At 38.9% G+C, this 17,599-nt stretch overlaps 2 protein-coding genes across 6 annotated transcripts in view; one reads left to right on the top strand and one right to left on the bottom strand.

Moving 5' to 3' along the window:
• Positions 1-2,496: 2,496 nt before the first annotated feature.
• On the bottom strand, positions 2,497-12,805 carry magt1 (magnesium transporter 1). The gene is made up of 11 exons (XM_026940789.3): positions 12,691-12,805; positions 11,422-11,588; positions 9,853-10,022; positions 8,423-8,540; positions 7,953-8,093; positions 6,747-6,887; positions 6,292-6,381; positions 6,122-6,185; positions 5,192-5,266; positions 4,939-5,029; positions 2,497-3,573 (listed from the first exon to the last, which is right to left on the bottom strand). The coding sequence occupies exons 1-11, from the start codon at positions 12,788-12,790 to the stop codon at positions 3,558-3,560; spliced, it is 1,173 nt and encodes a 390-aa protein (XP_026796590.2). The 5' UTR covers positions 12,791-12,805; the 3' UTR covers positions 2,497-3,557.
• Positions 12,806-13,868: 1,063 nt separating this feature from the next.
• Positions 13,869-17,599, top strand: part of thoc2 (THO complex 2) — an 80,103-nt gene continuing 76,372 nt past the window's right edge. For 4 of the 5 annotated variants that reach the window (XM_026940342.3, XM_026940340.3, XM_026940339.3 and 1 more), the window contains exons 1-2: positions 13,870-14,004; positions 16,706-16,761. In XM_026940342.3, the coding sequence (XP_026796143.3) occupies positions 13,940-14,004; positions 16,706-16,761 (121 nt within the window). In that variant the 5' untranslated portion in view covers positions 13,870-13,939. Of the gene's footprint in view, positions 14,005-16,705; positions 16,762-17,599 lie in introns of all 5 variants that reach the window. The other variant, XM_053235417.1, reaches the window with a different exon arrangement.

Here is a 17,599-nt window from a genome sequence, read left to right as displayed (position 1 = left end):
GACAGTAAGACCATACAGCGAATTGGGAGAACAGCTGAAAAGATCATTGGAGTCTCTCTAAGTATCAATGATACCTCATACAACAACCACTGCATCCGCAAAGCCACCAGGATTGCAGATGACCCATTTCACCCCTCTAATGGACTCTTGACCCAACTGCCATCTGGCAGAAGGTACAGGAGCATTCGTGCCACCACCAGCAGACTCTGCAACAGTTTCTTCCCTGAGGCAGTCAACACCCTGCTACCTCCCAACGCTCACCTGGGCTAGTCAAACACCTAACCCAGTATCACTCAAAAACATTGCACACCTACACCTTACAAAGCTGTATTAGTCACGCTTTATTAGGGAACTTGTTTTTGCTGGCAATGTCTCTGCTATAATTATTGCTGCTATGCTACAAAATAGTTTACAGTTTACAGCCCATTTTCTGGGTATTTACCGTCCTACACTCGTCTCACACTGTTGTGTATTGTACTTTTGTTGTCTTGTGTACTGTTTTATGTTGCACCATGGTCCTGGAGAACACATTTCATTCCAATGTATACAAGCTATGCAGAAGAATGACAATTAAAAACCCACTTGACTTGACTTGACTTGACTTAAATGTCTAATCATCTTAGAAGAACTGTGATTTGCATTTTTGCGATTCAGCAGAGCCGATTAGTTCCATTTCAGCTTTCTGAAGACATTTTTCAGGCCCAGAAATCAGCTCTGTCATCTCTGCTTGCTCCCAGCTCACTTCTGCTGCTTAAGGTAACTCATAAGGCACAAACACAGTTTCAGCACAGGGAATGGGACCGATTTGGGGAAAAGGAAACTCTTGTTAAATATTTATGCAGACGGCTCAAAAATAACAAACTGCTCCTTTAAAGAGAGAAATGCAGAGAAAATGCCACTCAAAGTAAAGTTGGGAGTTCCAAGAGGAACTCTGCATTAGGGATGTAACTGAATAATATGACATTATTTGCAATGGACACATAATGTGTTTGAAACAAATAGAAGATACAAATAAGTCATAACATTAAAACCACCTGCCTAATATTGTTTAGGTCCCCCTTGTGCTGCCAAAACAGCAATGACCCATCAAGGCATGGACTCTACAAGACCTCTGAAGGTGTGCTGTACTATCAGGCTCCAAGATGTTAGCAGCAGATACTTGAAGTCCTTTAAGTTGCGAGGTCTAAGTTGGATCGTATCCCACAGATGCTCGATCGGATTGAGATCTGGAGAATTTGGAGGCCAAGTCAACACCTTGAACTCTTTGTCATGTTCCTCAAACCATTCCTGAACAATTTTTGCAGTGTGGCAGGGCATTATCCTACGGCTACACAGCCCCATACGCCGCAAGCTGCGATGCACTGTGTGTTCTGACACCTTTCTATCATAGCCAGCATTTACTTTTTCAGCAGTTTGTGCTACTGTAGCTCTTCTGTGGGATCAGACCAGACGGGCTAGCCTTCACTCCCCGCAAACATCAATGAGCCATGGGCGTCCATGACCCTGTTGCCGGTTCACCAGTTGCCCTTCCTTGGGCCACTTTTGGTTGATATTAACCTCTGCATACCGGGAACACCCCATAAGACCTGCTGTTTTGGAGATGCTCTGACCCAGTTGTCTAGACATTACAATTTGGTTCTTGTCAAAGTCACTCAGATCCTTAAGCTTGCCCATTTTTCCTGCTTCTGACACATTAACTTCAAGACCCGACTGGTCACTTGCTGCCTAACATCCCACCCCTTGACATATGCCATTGTAATGAGATAATCAATGTTATTTACTTCACCTGTCAGTGGTTTTAATGTTATGGCTGATCGGTGTCTGTATATGTATATTATGGAGACTAGTGAGAGGGGTGCGTCGGGAATAGAATTCCTGCATGGCGCAACACAAGCAGGAGGTTTTTACCTTTATACAGGTTTGAGTGAGCAGATAAGAAGCTTGTGGGACAAAGAAACATCATGACTTAAGTCAATGCATGAAGCATTCATTCATTCATCCTTAATATCATCCCGGTTGGGATCGCCGTGGTTAAAATCATGCTGTTTTGTTTATATTTTGGGAAACAGAACCATCTAAATTTGTTAGAAACTAACACAGGCATTTCCAGACAAAAATAACAACTATTTGAGCGGGTTTGCTACAACAATACATACATCAATACGTACGTCTCTAATTGATGCCAGTTATGTACTTTTAAGTGTTTCCAAAGGCATAGCGGGAGGGTAAACCCCTTCTGTTTTAGGCTACACCCACTTCAGGTTTAAATCTGAATACAGATATAAATATGAATATTTGGAGCGCTAAACGGTTACACAAAGTATTTTGTGCTACACTTCTACTCTGCATACATCTGCCATCATCAGTTTTCCTATTCATTCCTTTCATACAGTAAACTATCAGACCCAGCGTCTTCCTTTTCAAACTCGCCTTATAACAACTTGCGCTTATTATTCACAAAAATTGAGATTGAGCACACAAAACACAACCACACGATTAAACTGGTAATTAAGGCACTTTTAATGGCACGTGGCATCACCTGAGGCATTACACAGAGCAGCACCTTGATTTTTAGCATAGGTGTACGAGTCGTTTCCTTAACAAGCTGACCGGGGCTGTGTTCCATTACTGTGTTAAACACTCTTGTCCACTTCCACTTGGAGGAACACCTGCTGTCAGCTTAAATACTTAATCGGATTGAGCTAACAGTGCTGCAGACTTTAGGGGTAGAATCAGTCCACGAGGCACTGCTACTCCATAATTACTATGCTAAGTAGTTAGCAAGCTGATATGACTCTGTGCATGGTTCAAAGGTAATAGTCAGTACAAATCATCATGGAAATGGCGCTATGTTTGCAGGTGGGCAAGGTTGAAATATCCACTCCTTGTTATATCCTCTTCCCAGGCCACAGATGACAGATACTAGGCACTTTTGGGTTGTGAGGGAAAGTTGACAAGGGCGTATTAAAACATTAATGGAAGGCAGGACATCATAATCACAAAGATCATCATACTTGAAACATCCCAACGCTTTAAGGAAACTGAACACAGAGTGGTACATTCACACACTCAGCCTCTACTCCAGAGAAAAGCAACTACACTAACTAACAGACTGCTTCGTTTTGGCTTTGGAACACTTAAAATGTACATGAGTCAAGAGGTAGCGTGGAAAACATTGTGCTCGTCCTCATGCATCTTCTAACCTGGAGTTTTCACCTTTAACGTTAGAACAGGTAAATGAAGGACTGCATAGCCTGTGGAGGGTAATAATGCATTCACCAGCAAACATCACAATAATCACAAACTTTTGATCTATAGTCCAGAGCTATCAGAGTAACACGTCTTCAGTTGCTTTTGCTAAAAATCACAAATCAAAAATTCAGTTGGACTTTAAATAAAATTTTTAAAAAAGAAACAGAAAAAAACCAGACAGAAATTACACTACTCATTATTGTGAACCAGTAAGGCATGTTGAACTGTAGAAGGTTCTGCTGAAAAAAGGGTTCTTGAAACGTCAACCTTCCACTGAGGAACAGGAATATTCTCCAGGTCTGTGCTTAACTCATCAAGAAACTGTAAAAGACATAGAAAAAGCCGTCCATGTTAGTTCAAGAATAATTCACTGCTAATGTTTAACCATTTAAACCCAATGTGTATGAAATAGAAATTCTGAAATGTTTCTAAACAACCAAGAACTACTAAAAATCCCCCTAAAATATCAAATCAACTTTACCAGGATCTATGAATTTCCACGTCCTCCTGCAAAGTCCAGACTCTTATACAGTGCATGTGTCACCGATAAACAGCGTTTTTCAGTCTGGATTCGCACGTTATATTCTCAGCAATTTACTTAAAATAAGCCAAAGCTGTGGAAACAGTTTTCTTATGGCAACATAAGAAACACTGCTCTGTGAGATGCTGTGCTGTGTGAGGCTGCAATTTATCAGCTTCATTTAATGTTCACATCAAACATCAGAATGGTGAAAAAGTGTCATTTCAGTGACTCTGACCGTGGTTGTTAGTGCCATATGGGCTTGTTTGAGTATTTCAGAAACTGCTGATCTCCTGGGATTTTCACGCCGAACAGTCTCTAGAGTTTACACAGAATGGTGCGGAAAAAAAAAAATCCAATAAAAACAGTTCTGTGGGTAGAATCTCCTTGTTGATGACAGAGGTTAGAAGAGAATGGTTAGACTTGTTCGAGCTGACAGGAAGGCTTCGGTAATTCAAATAACCACTCTTTACAACAGTGCTGAGCAGAAAAGCATCTCAGAACACAAAACATGCTACACCTTGATGTGGCTGAGCTAGCACAGCAGAAGATCACACTGGGTTCCTTTACTGTCAGCCAAGAACAGGAACTCGAGGCTACAGTGGGCTCAAGCGCAACAAGACTGACCAGTTGAGGAATTGAAAAAGACCAGGAAATGTTCTTCCAATCTTCAACTGCCAAGTTTCTACAAGAACTGCAAGATGTTCTAAACATTCTGTTTTAAACTAAATAGACTGTTGAGATCAGCAGGTTCTGAAATCCTCAGCCTGTATCTGCATGATTTTATGCACTGTGCCACTGCCAAGTGATTGGCATCCTGGATAACTGCATGAATGTACAGGTGTTCCTGACATTTCTTTACTGAATATTTGTATTTTGACCTTTCCTATAGTAAAACTGTAACACGACCTGACCGTTAGTTAGCTACACTTTTGAGCTCATGCTTTGATACAACAGCTAATCCTATTTAAAAAGCCTGGCTGTGTTTATATCCAAGCCAGTAATCTAATTCTACATAAACACAATGTAGTAAGGGGACAACATGTGATGCACTTCAAATCGAGATGATGCAATGTTTCACCGTTCAGGAACAGAGAAATAAGAAATAAGGTGGTGAACATGTGCTTTCATTGTAAACAGGACTATAGTGGATGTGAAGAATTTACCTGTAAGGATATCCGTGGTATTTGGCCTTGAAGATGGACAACAGCCAGCTGAAGAAGAGTATCACAAGCCCAATTCCAGCCACACACATGACTAGATATGAGAAATGTGAAAATATTAGTGCTAATGTGGCCAGACTGTGGCACGAAAACATCATTTTGTATAATTCTACCTACAAAGTAATGTATATCGCTTGGGATTAATCACTTCTGAAACTCTTTACATCCTGAATAAAAGCACAATAAAGACACATACTTTTCCTCTTTCCAATGTCCATATCAGAAGTCGCTGCCTCGTGTAGAAGCACCATTCCAAAAGTAATGGCTGCGTCTGAACCAGATGGTTAAGGTGTGTCTAAGAAAGTTGTTGTAATTATATTCTCCATACATTTATTCCATAGTGCTATCAAATTCTCAAATCTCAAGTTGTAGAATAACTTGTTGTTGTAGTAACAAGTTGTGGAGACAATAGTTATGGCTGTAAACCAAGTCAAAGGTTTAAATTAATGCACTTGTTCTAAGGTTATCATTTCTATAATAACAACACATTCACAAAAAAATGAATGGTGAACGCTCCACAGAATCTAAGCCTAATGATTAACAAATTAAGAAAATGTATGTTATAATTTAACAAAGATCAACATATAATTGTTGATAGAGGGAAGGTTTCTCTAAGAAGAAGGTTATTTAACATTTAATGTCAGCGCTTTTTAACGGTCAGGACGTCTTTCCTCCATGGGAGAGTCTTCAGAACAGAAGAGTTTCCGCTTTCCGGTTCTTAGTAACATGAAAAGCTGTGTTTGTTTGTCTAATTAACTTCAACAAGGAGAACAGATGTGAGGCTGGTGAGGGAACATCTGTTTATCACTGCTCTAAGTGATAACAGGAACTAACTTGTCTCATGGACGTTCAGTACATGTAACTATAAATGGTTAAAAACCAGCAATCGTTGGCAAATTGCTGTGGTATAAGAGGAATAAAGCACTTCCGGACATGATATAATAGGGAAGAAAAAAAAAACAACTTTGGAGAGGTAACCCTGCATCAGGCTGCACACTACCCATTGATTAGCTTTCTATAATAGCAATCCCCATCGTGTTTTATTTCCTACTTAACAAGCAGCTCTGAGTTTGCAGCATGTGTGACTGGAGCTATTGGAAAATTGTAGTCTTAATATAATGGATACTGAACAGAAGAACGATGTGTGTCTCGGCCACAAACTGAGCTTGGCTGCTGCCGTGGATGTAACTCTGAAATAGAAAAAGGGAAACAAAAAAATAATCCCATTCAGAATTACAAAAAAAAGAGGCTTAATGCCAGTATGCTAACATTGTGGTGCTTGAATGTTGAACTCACCACTTGACCAGTGCTGGGATTTTTGTGAGCGTATGGAGGCCCTCGAATGTGGTTCCACATCTGGCCAGATGTCATGATCAAAACAAAACACTGAGGACAAAAAGAGGATATTTATTTGACTAATTTAATATTAAAAACTGTGGAAAGTCAGTAAAGTCAGCAGACTTGTCATTATGCTGTTGCTGTTTAACAATTGTTGTGAAATGCAATAAATTATTCATTCTGGCTATAAGGTTTATAATAATGTGCTGAACGATATATTATAGGTTCTATATTTTTTTATAACTCATTCACAGGGGCGTGTAAGATGGATGCTTCAGATGAACAGATATAAAATGTAGAATCGTTGATATGGTGAACCTTTTTGCATTTGTGGAAAGAGTCTCTAGTGTCAGTAGATTGTAAAGAGGTGTTATGCCGTTTATATAAAAAAAACAAAAACTACGAGTACTGACCAGTGCTGAGAAAGCCCAGACGTTTTTGTTGTAGAGGAACTCGAGATTATTGCGCCGCACATATGCCAAACTCCCAATGAGGGCCAGGAGCAAGCCCAGCATCAGCGGCCCAGCGTAGTTTGGTGGTCTAATCACCCTGACCTGTCAGGACAAACAAGCACAAACAAGAATACGGTCAACCATAAATACAGGGCCTTCCAGAATTATTGGCACCCATAACAATAGCCAAAAATAACTGTATAAACGTTACACACAATAATTCACATTTTCCACTCAAACAACAGAAGCTATTTTTGTTCTAGCAAAAAAAAATAATTTTTAAATAATAGTATTTTCTTTCAAAATATGTGCCATGCAAACAAACTGTCATTCTTGAAAAACTTGTATTAGGCCTCTGTGCCTGTCAGTCCCACTCAAGTGGGTGTGGCTTCTGTGCCTCTCATGCCCAGTGGAGGTGTGGGCTACATGCCTGTCAGTCACAGTGAAATGGGCATGGATTCACAGAATGACAGCAGTGCAGCCACTGTGCCTTTCAGTCCCAGTAAAGTGGGTGTGGCCTGTGTGTGTCAGTCCTAGTGAAGGAGGTGTGGCTTCTTTGCCTGTCAGTCCCAGTGGAGGAGGCGTGGCTTCTGTGCCTGTCAGTCCCAGTAAAGCATTTGTGGCTTCTGTGTGTCAGTCCCAGTGAAGTGGGTGTGGCTTCTGTTCCTGTCAGTTTTACTGAAGGAGACCTGCCATCTAACACTTTTTACATTAAAACTGAGACGCTTGCACAATACTTAATTGCTCTGAAAACAAATAGTTTTAATGTAGCTTACATACGTTAACTATCCAGAAGTGCATTGTTTTGTCTTGAAAGCAGATCCACGCACCTTTACTCGATACTTATATTGTTGGAAACATTACAAATTAGTTTAAACCACAAACCTCTGCTGGTTCACCTCAAACACTTCATTATACATGAAACAGATAAAGAAAGAAATGGATAAAGAAAAAGAAACGGATAAAGAAAGAAACCAAAACACTTCTTCACACTGGTGAAGAAAAAGAAGAAGGAAAAAAAAAAACAAAAAACAAAACATATCTAGCAAATGCTGTTTGGCCATCACTGGAGGCTCTGTTTAAATGAATGATAAAGGTCTCTACATAAAATGTGGCATATGCATGTTTTCAGGAATCAGAATGACTATGTGTCGATGTTTAACTTACATGAACCTCGGTTCTGTCGGCAACCCATCGAGCAAGCTGTTCAGCCGCAAAGCCTCGAACCTGCAGCTCGTAGGTGTCTGCGCGCTTGGGCTTCCCCTTGGGTGGGAAGTTGATGAACGTTGGGGCCGAGTTCATGTTAAGCTGGAGAAGGAGTTAGTGAATTAGTGTAGTTCTACTTTACACTTTACCTTACACTGTTTACAAACTGCTCACTAAATATTAATCTCAATTTAAATGTGTGCCTACGATGGTCTTTCCACGCAAATCTACCTACTTACTGGAAAGAAACTTCTACTCCATGCTCTGTGGACTCATGTGGCTTCCCTTTTCATTAATAAAGCACACTTCACACCATAAAACAACTAAAAATGTACAGATTTTACCATTATACATAGCCTGAGAGTTGAGCAAGAGTGTAGTTTAAAAAAAAAAAAAAAAAAAAAAAAAAAAAAAAAAAGAACATGACTTACCATTTGAAACACATCTGCGCCTTCATCAAAATCCACCATCGCAAAGAAAATCTTGTTGGTAAATGCGCTGGAGTACCGCCAGGAATTTGCAAGGATTTGGTATTCCTCATCTGCCTGCCTATATACACAATGAAAGAAGAGCAACCCATGAAACAATCTTTAAAAATAGCAAACTATCATACTTATTCATACGTCAAAACAGCACACTGCTACAGGTTACATACACTAGGTGGTATATATCTCAAGAACGAGTCAATGTTTGGAGGATTTATATGGAGTTATCGTTGTAACCAGGACATGACCTAATTCGATTTTGGAATTGATCCAAACAGGGTCAAGGTCACAACATGGTCACCCTGTTTGAAGGGTATATTATAAGGGTATTCGAGGCATAGACTAGACTTGATACTCCCTGTTGATGCCAGTGGAGTCTAATTCTACTAATTTTTTTTCAGTAAAGTGTTTACACACATTGCAATAATAATAATAATAATAATAATAATAATAATAGCAGTTTCTATGCACACTCAACAATTTCTCAGAATGCTTTGTGAGTTTCTCGTCACGATCCCAACAGTTTCTCTGTATGCTTGTGAATAGCTTTGTGTGTACACAATTGAATTTTTAATGAACACACTCACTGAGACCACTCTAAATGCTCAGGGCACAACCGCACACACACTCACACTCATTCACACACTACGGACAATTTGGAAATGCCAATCAGCCTACCACAGATGTCTTTGGACTGGGGGAGGAAACCGGAATACCCGGAGGAAACCCCCAAAGCGCAAGGAGAACATGCAAACTCCATACACACAGGGCGGAGGCAGAATTTGAACCCCCAACCCCGGAGGTGCCAGGCAAAGTGCTAACCACTATGAGGTTGACCATCCTCACACTCTATTCCAGATACTGTTTAAAAGCCATTTCCTGAGCTCTAAGAATGGACAAAGATGTGCAGTCATTTTTAATTTATTTTAGTTAATACAAGTTAGGCTACTTAAGCCCATAGCATGCTGTTTGTATAGGTTAGGCATGATATCTGCTCCCAACATGTTTAAAACACCAGTTATTTTCACATGTGACAATATCATTGTCTTGCAATAAATAAGTATATTTTTATTTAGACTGGCTTTACACAACAGCGAGCTCGCACATGGATGCAGACACTATCTGTTTTTCCTGTTACTATAGTATAATTTGTTACTATAGTGTAAATTAAGCCTGGAAAGAAGGAAAAAAAAAGTTCATGATTCCTGACATTATCTTAGTCTGGTGCCAAGCTGATGTTTATACTAGTCTAACCACCGAGTGATAAGTAGATCAGCCGGTTATGTGGCATATCGTATACATTTTCTCATTTTGTTTCAAGTGCTTTGAGCACAGCTATAACCTAAGGGACGTGTGTGTCCTGTGTGTCTCCTCACCTGCACACTCCACACTGCCTCTGAGGCTGCAGGGCCGTGAACATGATGATGACGGAGTAGTTGCGTGGGGGCGCTCGGACAAATCGCCTGAACTTGTCTCCGTTCATTCGAATCACGGCTCTCTTCGCAGCCCAGTCCATCATCTGTCCGACTTTTTCAGAGAGCAGCGTCTGGGGACAAATTCAGCACAACTCGCATGAACCAACACATTCTTCTTCTTCTTCTTATTATTCCATATGTTACGTAGTATACGTGTGAGAATAAAGAGCTATGTGATCGTCAAAAAGCCTGCATTTACAGATCAGAGGAGGAAAACTGCTCATTTGTTTAGCATCACTTCCTGATCTGCGGCTTGCCGTTAATTTCTCCACTACATGCCTCTAAAAATGGGCATCAACATCACCTGTCATCACTACAGCACAAGAACTTACAGTCTAGCATCAATAATGTCAAGTTCAATCCAATTGTCTTTTAAAATCTTTTCACTTGCTTCCAAATTGTGATATATAATCAGCTCTGTATTGTCATATCTTATTTCAATTCTACATATTTATATTCAGTTTTTTAACTCTTTACTCATCTGCAAGAAGCTTGCAATTTTACCTCCCATGAACAAAACAGCTCATTTGTTTAGCTTCACTTCCTGACTTATTTGCTCACCTTGATTTGTTTAAGTACAAAGGCTAGGTAGGAAATAAAGGCTTCTTCATCTTATGTAGTGTAACTAAGGGTGCATTTGAGCGTTACACTTGGATTTACGTTTTTTTTTTTTTTAAACTCTTTTATTTTAAGGGAATACATGTAGAATAGTGGCGCCAAGTACGTCAGTTTACATTAATAACAAAAAGGATAATGTACTACACCTGCTGCACACTGGATGTATACCTTCAAGTAAAAATCAAGAGAATAAACCATGTAATGTAATGTAATGTAGTTTAGTGAATCAGTGATACTTCTCACAAAATACAACTGATCGATTTAATTATTTTATATACATACACACACACACATATACATTATATATATAGTAACTAAATGTATTAGTTGTATTTTGTGAGAAGTATCGTGTGTGTATATATACACACACACACACACACACACACACACACACACACACGTATATGCGGTTATATATGCTGTTTATAGAATATGAACAAAAAATATGTATGTATGTGTATATCTATCTATCTATCTCTCTATATATATGTACATTCATAGTCTATAAACAGCTGGTAAATAGGTGACTCGAGCCACTCGCCTATATAGCTTAACTTCCTGCTTTTTTTTTTTTTTTGCATACTAGCTAACACATCACTGCAGTCTACAGCTCACCCCCAAATACCCCCCTAACCGGTTCCTAGTGCACTAGATAGTGTGCACTCATCAGCCCCTGCGCTGTGGATCTGGTACATTAGAGAGAATGTAAGAGAGGCGTTTGGGCTTTAGCTCGGCTAGCATACACAGCTCCAGAGCTCCAGAGCTGCAGCTCAGTGGATTAACTCACAGCACGGAGACGTTAAACAACACACACACACACACACACACACACACACACACATATTCACTGACCTCTTTCTTCTTCTGTCCATTTGACGGAGTGCCGGAGAAACACAAGACCAGAAACAGCGCGAGCAAAAGTTTAGGCGACATTTCCGCAGCCGCCACGGCGAAGCACGAGCGCACTCCCCTACACTCCTGTAACTTTTCTATTGGACAGCCTGCGCGCGTGCCACGACCTTTCAAAATAAAAGACCACATTTACCTCTCGTCTCATTTCATGTTACATAAACTATATGTGTGTATGTGTGTGTGTGTGTGTGTGTGTATATATATATATATATATATATATATATATATATATATATATATATATATAATTAAATTATATTATTTTATTATTATTATTATATAAAAATACATTCACGCGTTTTTTTATTTGTTCTTAATAGGCTATTTAAAATTTATTTATTTATTTAATGCCCATATTTTATATTTCTGAATGTATGTTCATTTCTTGACTCATTTGTGTATTTACTGTTTTTAAGGTTATATGATTTAATAATCCTTTATTTGCTTGTTTTTACATTTTAAAAGTATATTTACTAATTTACATACTTCTGAATTTATTAGTCTTTAGTAGGCTGTTTAAACCGTCCATTTTTTAAATATATTTAATGCGTATATATTTTTTTAATTTAAAAAATCTTTATTTGCCCACTTATTTATTTTTAAACATTAATTTTTAAATTATTTATTTGTTTGTTTATTTATTTATTAAAAATGCCCATTAATTTGTGTACATGGACCTATGGTTATTTAAACCTATTTAATAATTTATTTATTGTTTCTTTATCCTTGTTTTTGTAAAGCATCTTAATTTATTAATCTCAGTTTTTATTATTACATTTATCTATTATTTCAATCATATATTTTATTAGTGTTTATATATTTAAACTGCTATATATTTAAACTTTATATGTTTATTTATAATTTACATACACACACTATATATATATATATATATATATATATATATATATATATATATATATATATATATATATATATATATATATATTATAAATTGTAAACTTAGAAAAAGGCCTGAAATAGGCTCCTGAGGTATAAACGATTAATGCTTATTTCATCATCTTTTTTATTTATCTATCTATATTTATTTATTCAAAATGACATTTTCTCAATTACATACTTTTGAATTTAATAGTCCTTAGCCTATCTTTTTTTTTAAATTATATATATATATATATATATTTTTTTTTTTACATTCATTTATTAACTTATTAATGGATGTTTGTCAAGGACCAGACCAGTCTTCACCTGCCCATTTTGGGTGAGTCTGTGCCCATGATAGCCTCAGATTCCTGTTCTTGGCTGACAGGAGTGGAACCTGATGTGGTTTTCTGCTGTTGTAGCTCATCCACCTCAAGGTTTAATGTGCTGTGCATGCTGAGATGCTTTTCTGCTCACCACGGTTGTAAAGAGTGATTATTGGATTTACTATAGACTTCCTGTCAGCTCAAACCAGTCTGATCATTCTCCTCTGATTCTCTCACTCATCAACAAGGTGTTTCAGGCTGCAGACCCTCCACTCACAGTATGTTTTTTGTTTTTCACACCATTCTGTGTAAACTCCAGGGACTGTTGTGTGTGAAATTCACAAGAGATCAGCAGTTTCTGAAATAAACCAGCACTTCTGGCACTAACAACCATATCACAATCAAAGTCACAGAGATCACACTTTTCTTCATTCTGATGTTAGACGTGAACATTGCCTGAAGCTCTTGACCTGTATCTGCATGATTTTATGAATTGTGCTGCTGCCACATGACCGGCTGATTACATAACTGCATGAATGAGCAGGTGTTCCTAATAAAGTGGCTGATGAGTGTATATTACAGCAGCTATAAACAGTCGTTTCTTCGGGAAGCTCTTTTTTCTCTCTTGAAGGTAAAAAAATGCAGCTTCTCATGTTACTAAGATAACACAAAGTGCAAAGTCCTTACTCAGAAGATTTTACTTGGTGGGAAACTTAAAGCAACAGCTTCACCTCTGACTGTTCTAAAGCACTGACACTGGAGACTCCTTCCCAAAAACCTGTCTGTGAAAGATGCCAGGCATGATTTGTACTTTGTTATAGCTTTCATTTGAAGGCAGATGTTGCACAGATGTTGAGAACAGCAGAAATACAAAAAGTGTTAGCTACGATTATTAAAAGAAAGTGTTAAAATAAAGTTTCTCCGAAGTCCAATCAGTCCGAAGTACACAACACCTTCGACATGTCTGGAACTCTGGCATCTCCAGAACACACGTCATTTGACGCCTTTTTCTCCCCACACCTGTAACCTGACAGATCAAGCCTTCTGCACTCGGATTGGCTGTTCCTTCAAGCCTGCACAGCTGCTAGCCAATCAGAAACGGTGTACTTCTTTGCGCGTATGAATCGTGAACCAATCATAGCGCGGGAGATGAGCTGCGTCGGAAAACGGGTGGGGCGGAAAATTACGCCCCTTGACCCGTAGCGTTGCGCTGAACATCCGGGCAACAGTGTGGTGGTGTAGTGGGGAAGATGGCGGCGCTGATCCTCCCTACTGATTGGATCAAAAACTGGGAAAAATCCGGAAAAAATGAGTTGTGAGTCAATTTTTACTCTTGAGACATGTAGCGAGAGAGAAACGGTTTCTGTTATGTGTGTGATTTAATAGTTAAAGATGGCGGCGCGAGTTAAATGTTTAATACATCACTCTTATTCTTCCTTCATTGTCATTTCATTGCATCCACTCGCGCTAGTTAGCCGCTTTAGCATCGCTAGCAGGATGCAATGCGGTCAGTGCATGGGCATCAGGCAGTGTAGCAGCCTCGGAAGCTAACTTATTAGCATGTCTGAACGTTCAGGTTGTGATAAGTGCGTTATATTATATTTACTTTCAACTAAACACCATAACGTACAGTTCTCTCCACACGGAGCTAACATTGCTAACTAGCAGCTAATCATCACGTCTAATCATGAGCTAGTTTCAGGCTAACATGCTGCTCTGCTCTTTTTAGAGGTAGAAACACTAAAAGAAACCTTTCTATCCCCATAGGCAATTTTTTGCGAGTTAGAAAATATGGATATTTAAAATAGTTAACATTTAAAAACGTCGCTGAAGTGCTGTGAACCCAGAAACAGTAAATGGCTGTCGATGCCCAGTATGGCGCTGCTAAGAACAGTTATCTCACACTCTGTATCTTGAAAAAAACCTCAAAAACTAAAGCCTCTAAAAAATTAACTTTAAACCAAACACCAGTGTTAAACCGTAAATGTTTTTAGGACTTTATATGTACTGTAATATACATAATGCTCATGTGCAGTGCAGCTTGTGTTAAGGGCTAGCTAGCTGCTGTTAGCTGCTGAATACTAGAGGGACAGTTGGCTAGCTGTTCAACATTAGCTGATATACAGTATAAGCAAACTTTTCAGAGTTAGTGGGTTTGTTATTGAGTAAAAGCTATAGTTTTCCCAATTGCATGTACATCAGGTTATTAAAAAGCCTTGCCCAGAAGACTGGGAGTTCTTAGTTAATAAAATATTACGAAATTTAACGGTTTATTTTGTTGTAGAAGAGCGCGTGATGTCAAACAGGATGCTCACTTGTGGTGTTTGCCATAAACACACACACACGGCACCATGTATAAAATGATAAATGTGATATTTGCTACATTATATAAGCATCTGTTTGGTTAAACATTGTGAATTGTGAGGGGTTTTAAAGCATATTTTAAAGTTTACTCGTAGCTAGAGTTGTATAGTTGCAGAGTTAGCTCTAATGCTAACTGAGAACGCCACACGTTTTGGCGGTTTAAACAGCCTGCTGAGTTGACTTTTTTCACACCTTTACACACACACACATACACACACACACATACACTAGAAGTATTTTGCTAAACTTCATTATCAGTGTACACATGGGTGTTATTCGTTGGGACTCCATTTTGGTGCGCCAAAAACAAGTCAGGTCGCTTTAACTGTCATTCTGTCCTTCCTCCATGTTCAGCTGCACTGGAATGAAACAGGACAGGACTCACACATGTAAGTGTAAATACACGGCAGGGAAACGGTGCGTTCACGTTACCTCGGAAATATAGTGTTTACGAGTTGAAGGCTCATGAACGCCACTGCAAAGTCGTAATTAAGAGTGGGGAAACTCGGGATTTTCTTCGAGTTGGGGGTGTGTCAGTAAGAAAACATGGTGGATGCAGCTTCTGGAGTTGACGGTAAATTAGTTAAAATTGAATGGGTCTTTAGTGTACGTTCAAGTGCTCCTGAGAAGTTAATATTTACGAGTTTTGGAAGTCGTAATCACGACATCAGGTGCTTCAAGTCACTGGTCGGAGCAAGATGGCGGTGTATCTTCTCTTAATTAACTACAAACTTCAATACAGCAAGGTTTTTAACTCTGTTTCTAGCAAATGAAGAACAAAGAATGGGCATCGGGTGTGTTTTGCTTTTTTATGTTTTTAATCAATTTATGAAGCCACTGTTAATGTAAACTTTATCGTCACATATTGTAGTTGTACAATGCTGCCGTATTTTGTGCAGGCAATTAGCTCGTGTTATTGTAAATAAAAAAGCCTGACAAAGACACTGATAAATACCCATTCAATTTTAACTAATTTTCTGTTTTCTTACTGACAAAACACCCAACTTGAAGAAAATCCAGAGTTTCTCACTCGTAATTACGACTTTGTGGTGGTGTTCCTGTGCGTTCTACTCGTAAACATGATCTTTCCAACATGACTTGAACACAGCATTAGCTGTCTGGAAAGTGCACTGTCTCTGCACAGGCATGCAGAAGCTCGAGATGCTGTCCCAGTAGCAGCAGGGTGGAGAAAATGTTACAAGTGTTAAAACACTAAATATCAGCTGCGGACAAATCATACGTTTATCATCTAGCCCACCAGGCAAGTAAAAGCTCCAGGGTGCCACCACAGTCCCATGATTTGGTTTATTTAGTGTAATAAAGTATGGTGAGCTAGTTATCTAGTTAAGCACATTAATCCAGACTGAAGGAAATAAATGAGTATGTGATCATTTCATATGTCGTGTTTGCACCTTCTTCAAACATGAATTGCCGACGCACTTTCTGTAGTTCCAGCATGAAGGTGAAGCACATTACGTTTAAACATCCTACATCCCAGTCTGCTTATCCACTGAGCAGCTTTGAATGAAAAACTATTAGCCCGTACATGAAACCTGCTTGTCCTGTATGCTCAGGCTATATCCACCCCTGTGTATGTATCAAGCATACAGCAATGTAACATATTCCATTATTTCTCACTTCCTGTCTTGTAGCCTGCAGCTGTGTCGGGACTTGGCAGGCAAAGCCGAAGACGAAGTGTTCCTTAAAGGTGAGTCAAAATGTCTTTGGGGGTATAAAGAATTGAGTTTTGAGTTTGACATTTTTTTTTTGCCTGATTGTTCGAGAACGCAGCCCTGTGCTGTCTTCATGCGCTTTTAAAACGATCGTTATTCCAGGTTTTGTACATAAAAGTTGCATGTGAACGTTCTTTCAAGTCGTAATTACAAGTGGAAGCTTCAAGAAACTGTTATCGCTGATATCACTGTTTACGTGATGCTTGTAACTTTCATGATCGCGTTATGATGGAATAAAGTGTGTATACAGAGACGCATTTTTCAAAAACGACACTTTCTGTGTCACTAATCAGCCGTAGACTTTAGCTTACATCTCTGACGGCTGGTTGATTGAATAGTTCAGCTTCTTGGTTCATATCTCTATGTACTCTGTCCCAGTATCTGTATAGGTAAACATTTCTCTCAGTTTACACTATAAACAGAATCAGTGTATGTGAAATGGAAGTACGTACATATTAGCTGTTATCACTTTAAAAGCTAGTGAGTGTAAGTATTTTGCAATATTGCACAAGCAAAAGTGTGTTTATACTGAATATCGGCACGGCCGTGATTCGCTTGAGCCTTCACTCTGAGTGCCGTATCACTCACGTTTAACCACAGCCGTGCCGATATTCAGTATAACCGCACTCTTGCTCGTGCGATATTGCTTTTATACAACAGTTCTATAAACACGAATTTAATATCGAGTGAGTGACATAGACAAATAGATCCTGAAGAAGCCACATCACTTCATAGAACGTTGGCTAAAGGTGCTTCCTGAGAAACTGGCTTCCCTTCTTCCTTTTCATCTTCATCTGACGAGCGTTCATATTT

Source organism: Pangasianodon hypophthalmus, chromosome 7, assembly GCF_027358585.1.
Source record: "Pangasianodon hypophthalmus isolate fPanHyp1 chromosome 7, fPanHyp1.pri, whole genome shotgun sequence".
In the NCBI taxonomy this organism is placed as follows: Eukaryota; Metazoa; Chordata; class Actinopteri; order Siluriformes; family Pangasiidae; genus Pangasianodon; species Pangasianodon hypophthalmus.
The sequence above is the reverse complement of the archived record's forward strand: the minus strand, read 5'-3'. Positions and strand labels throughout refer to the sequence as shown.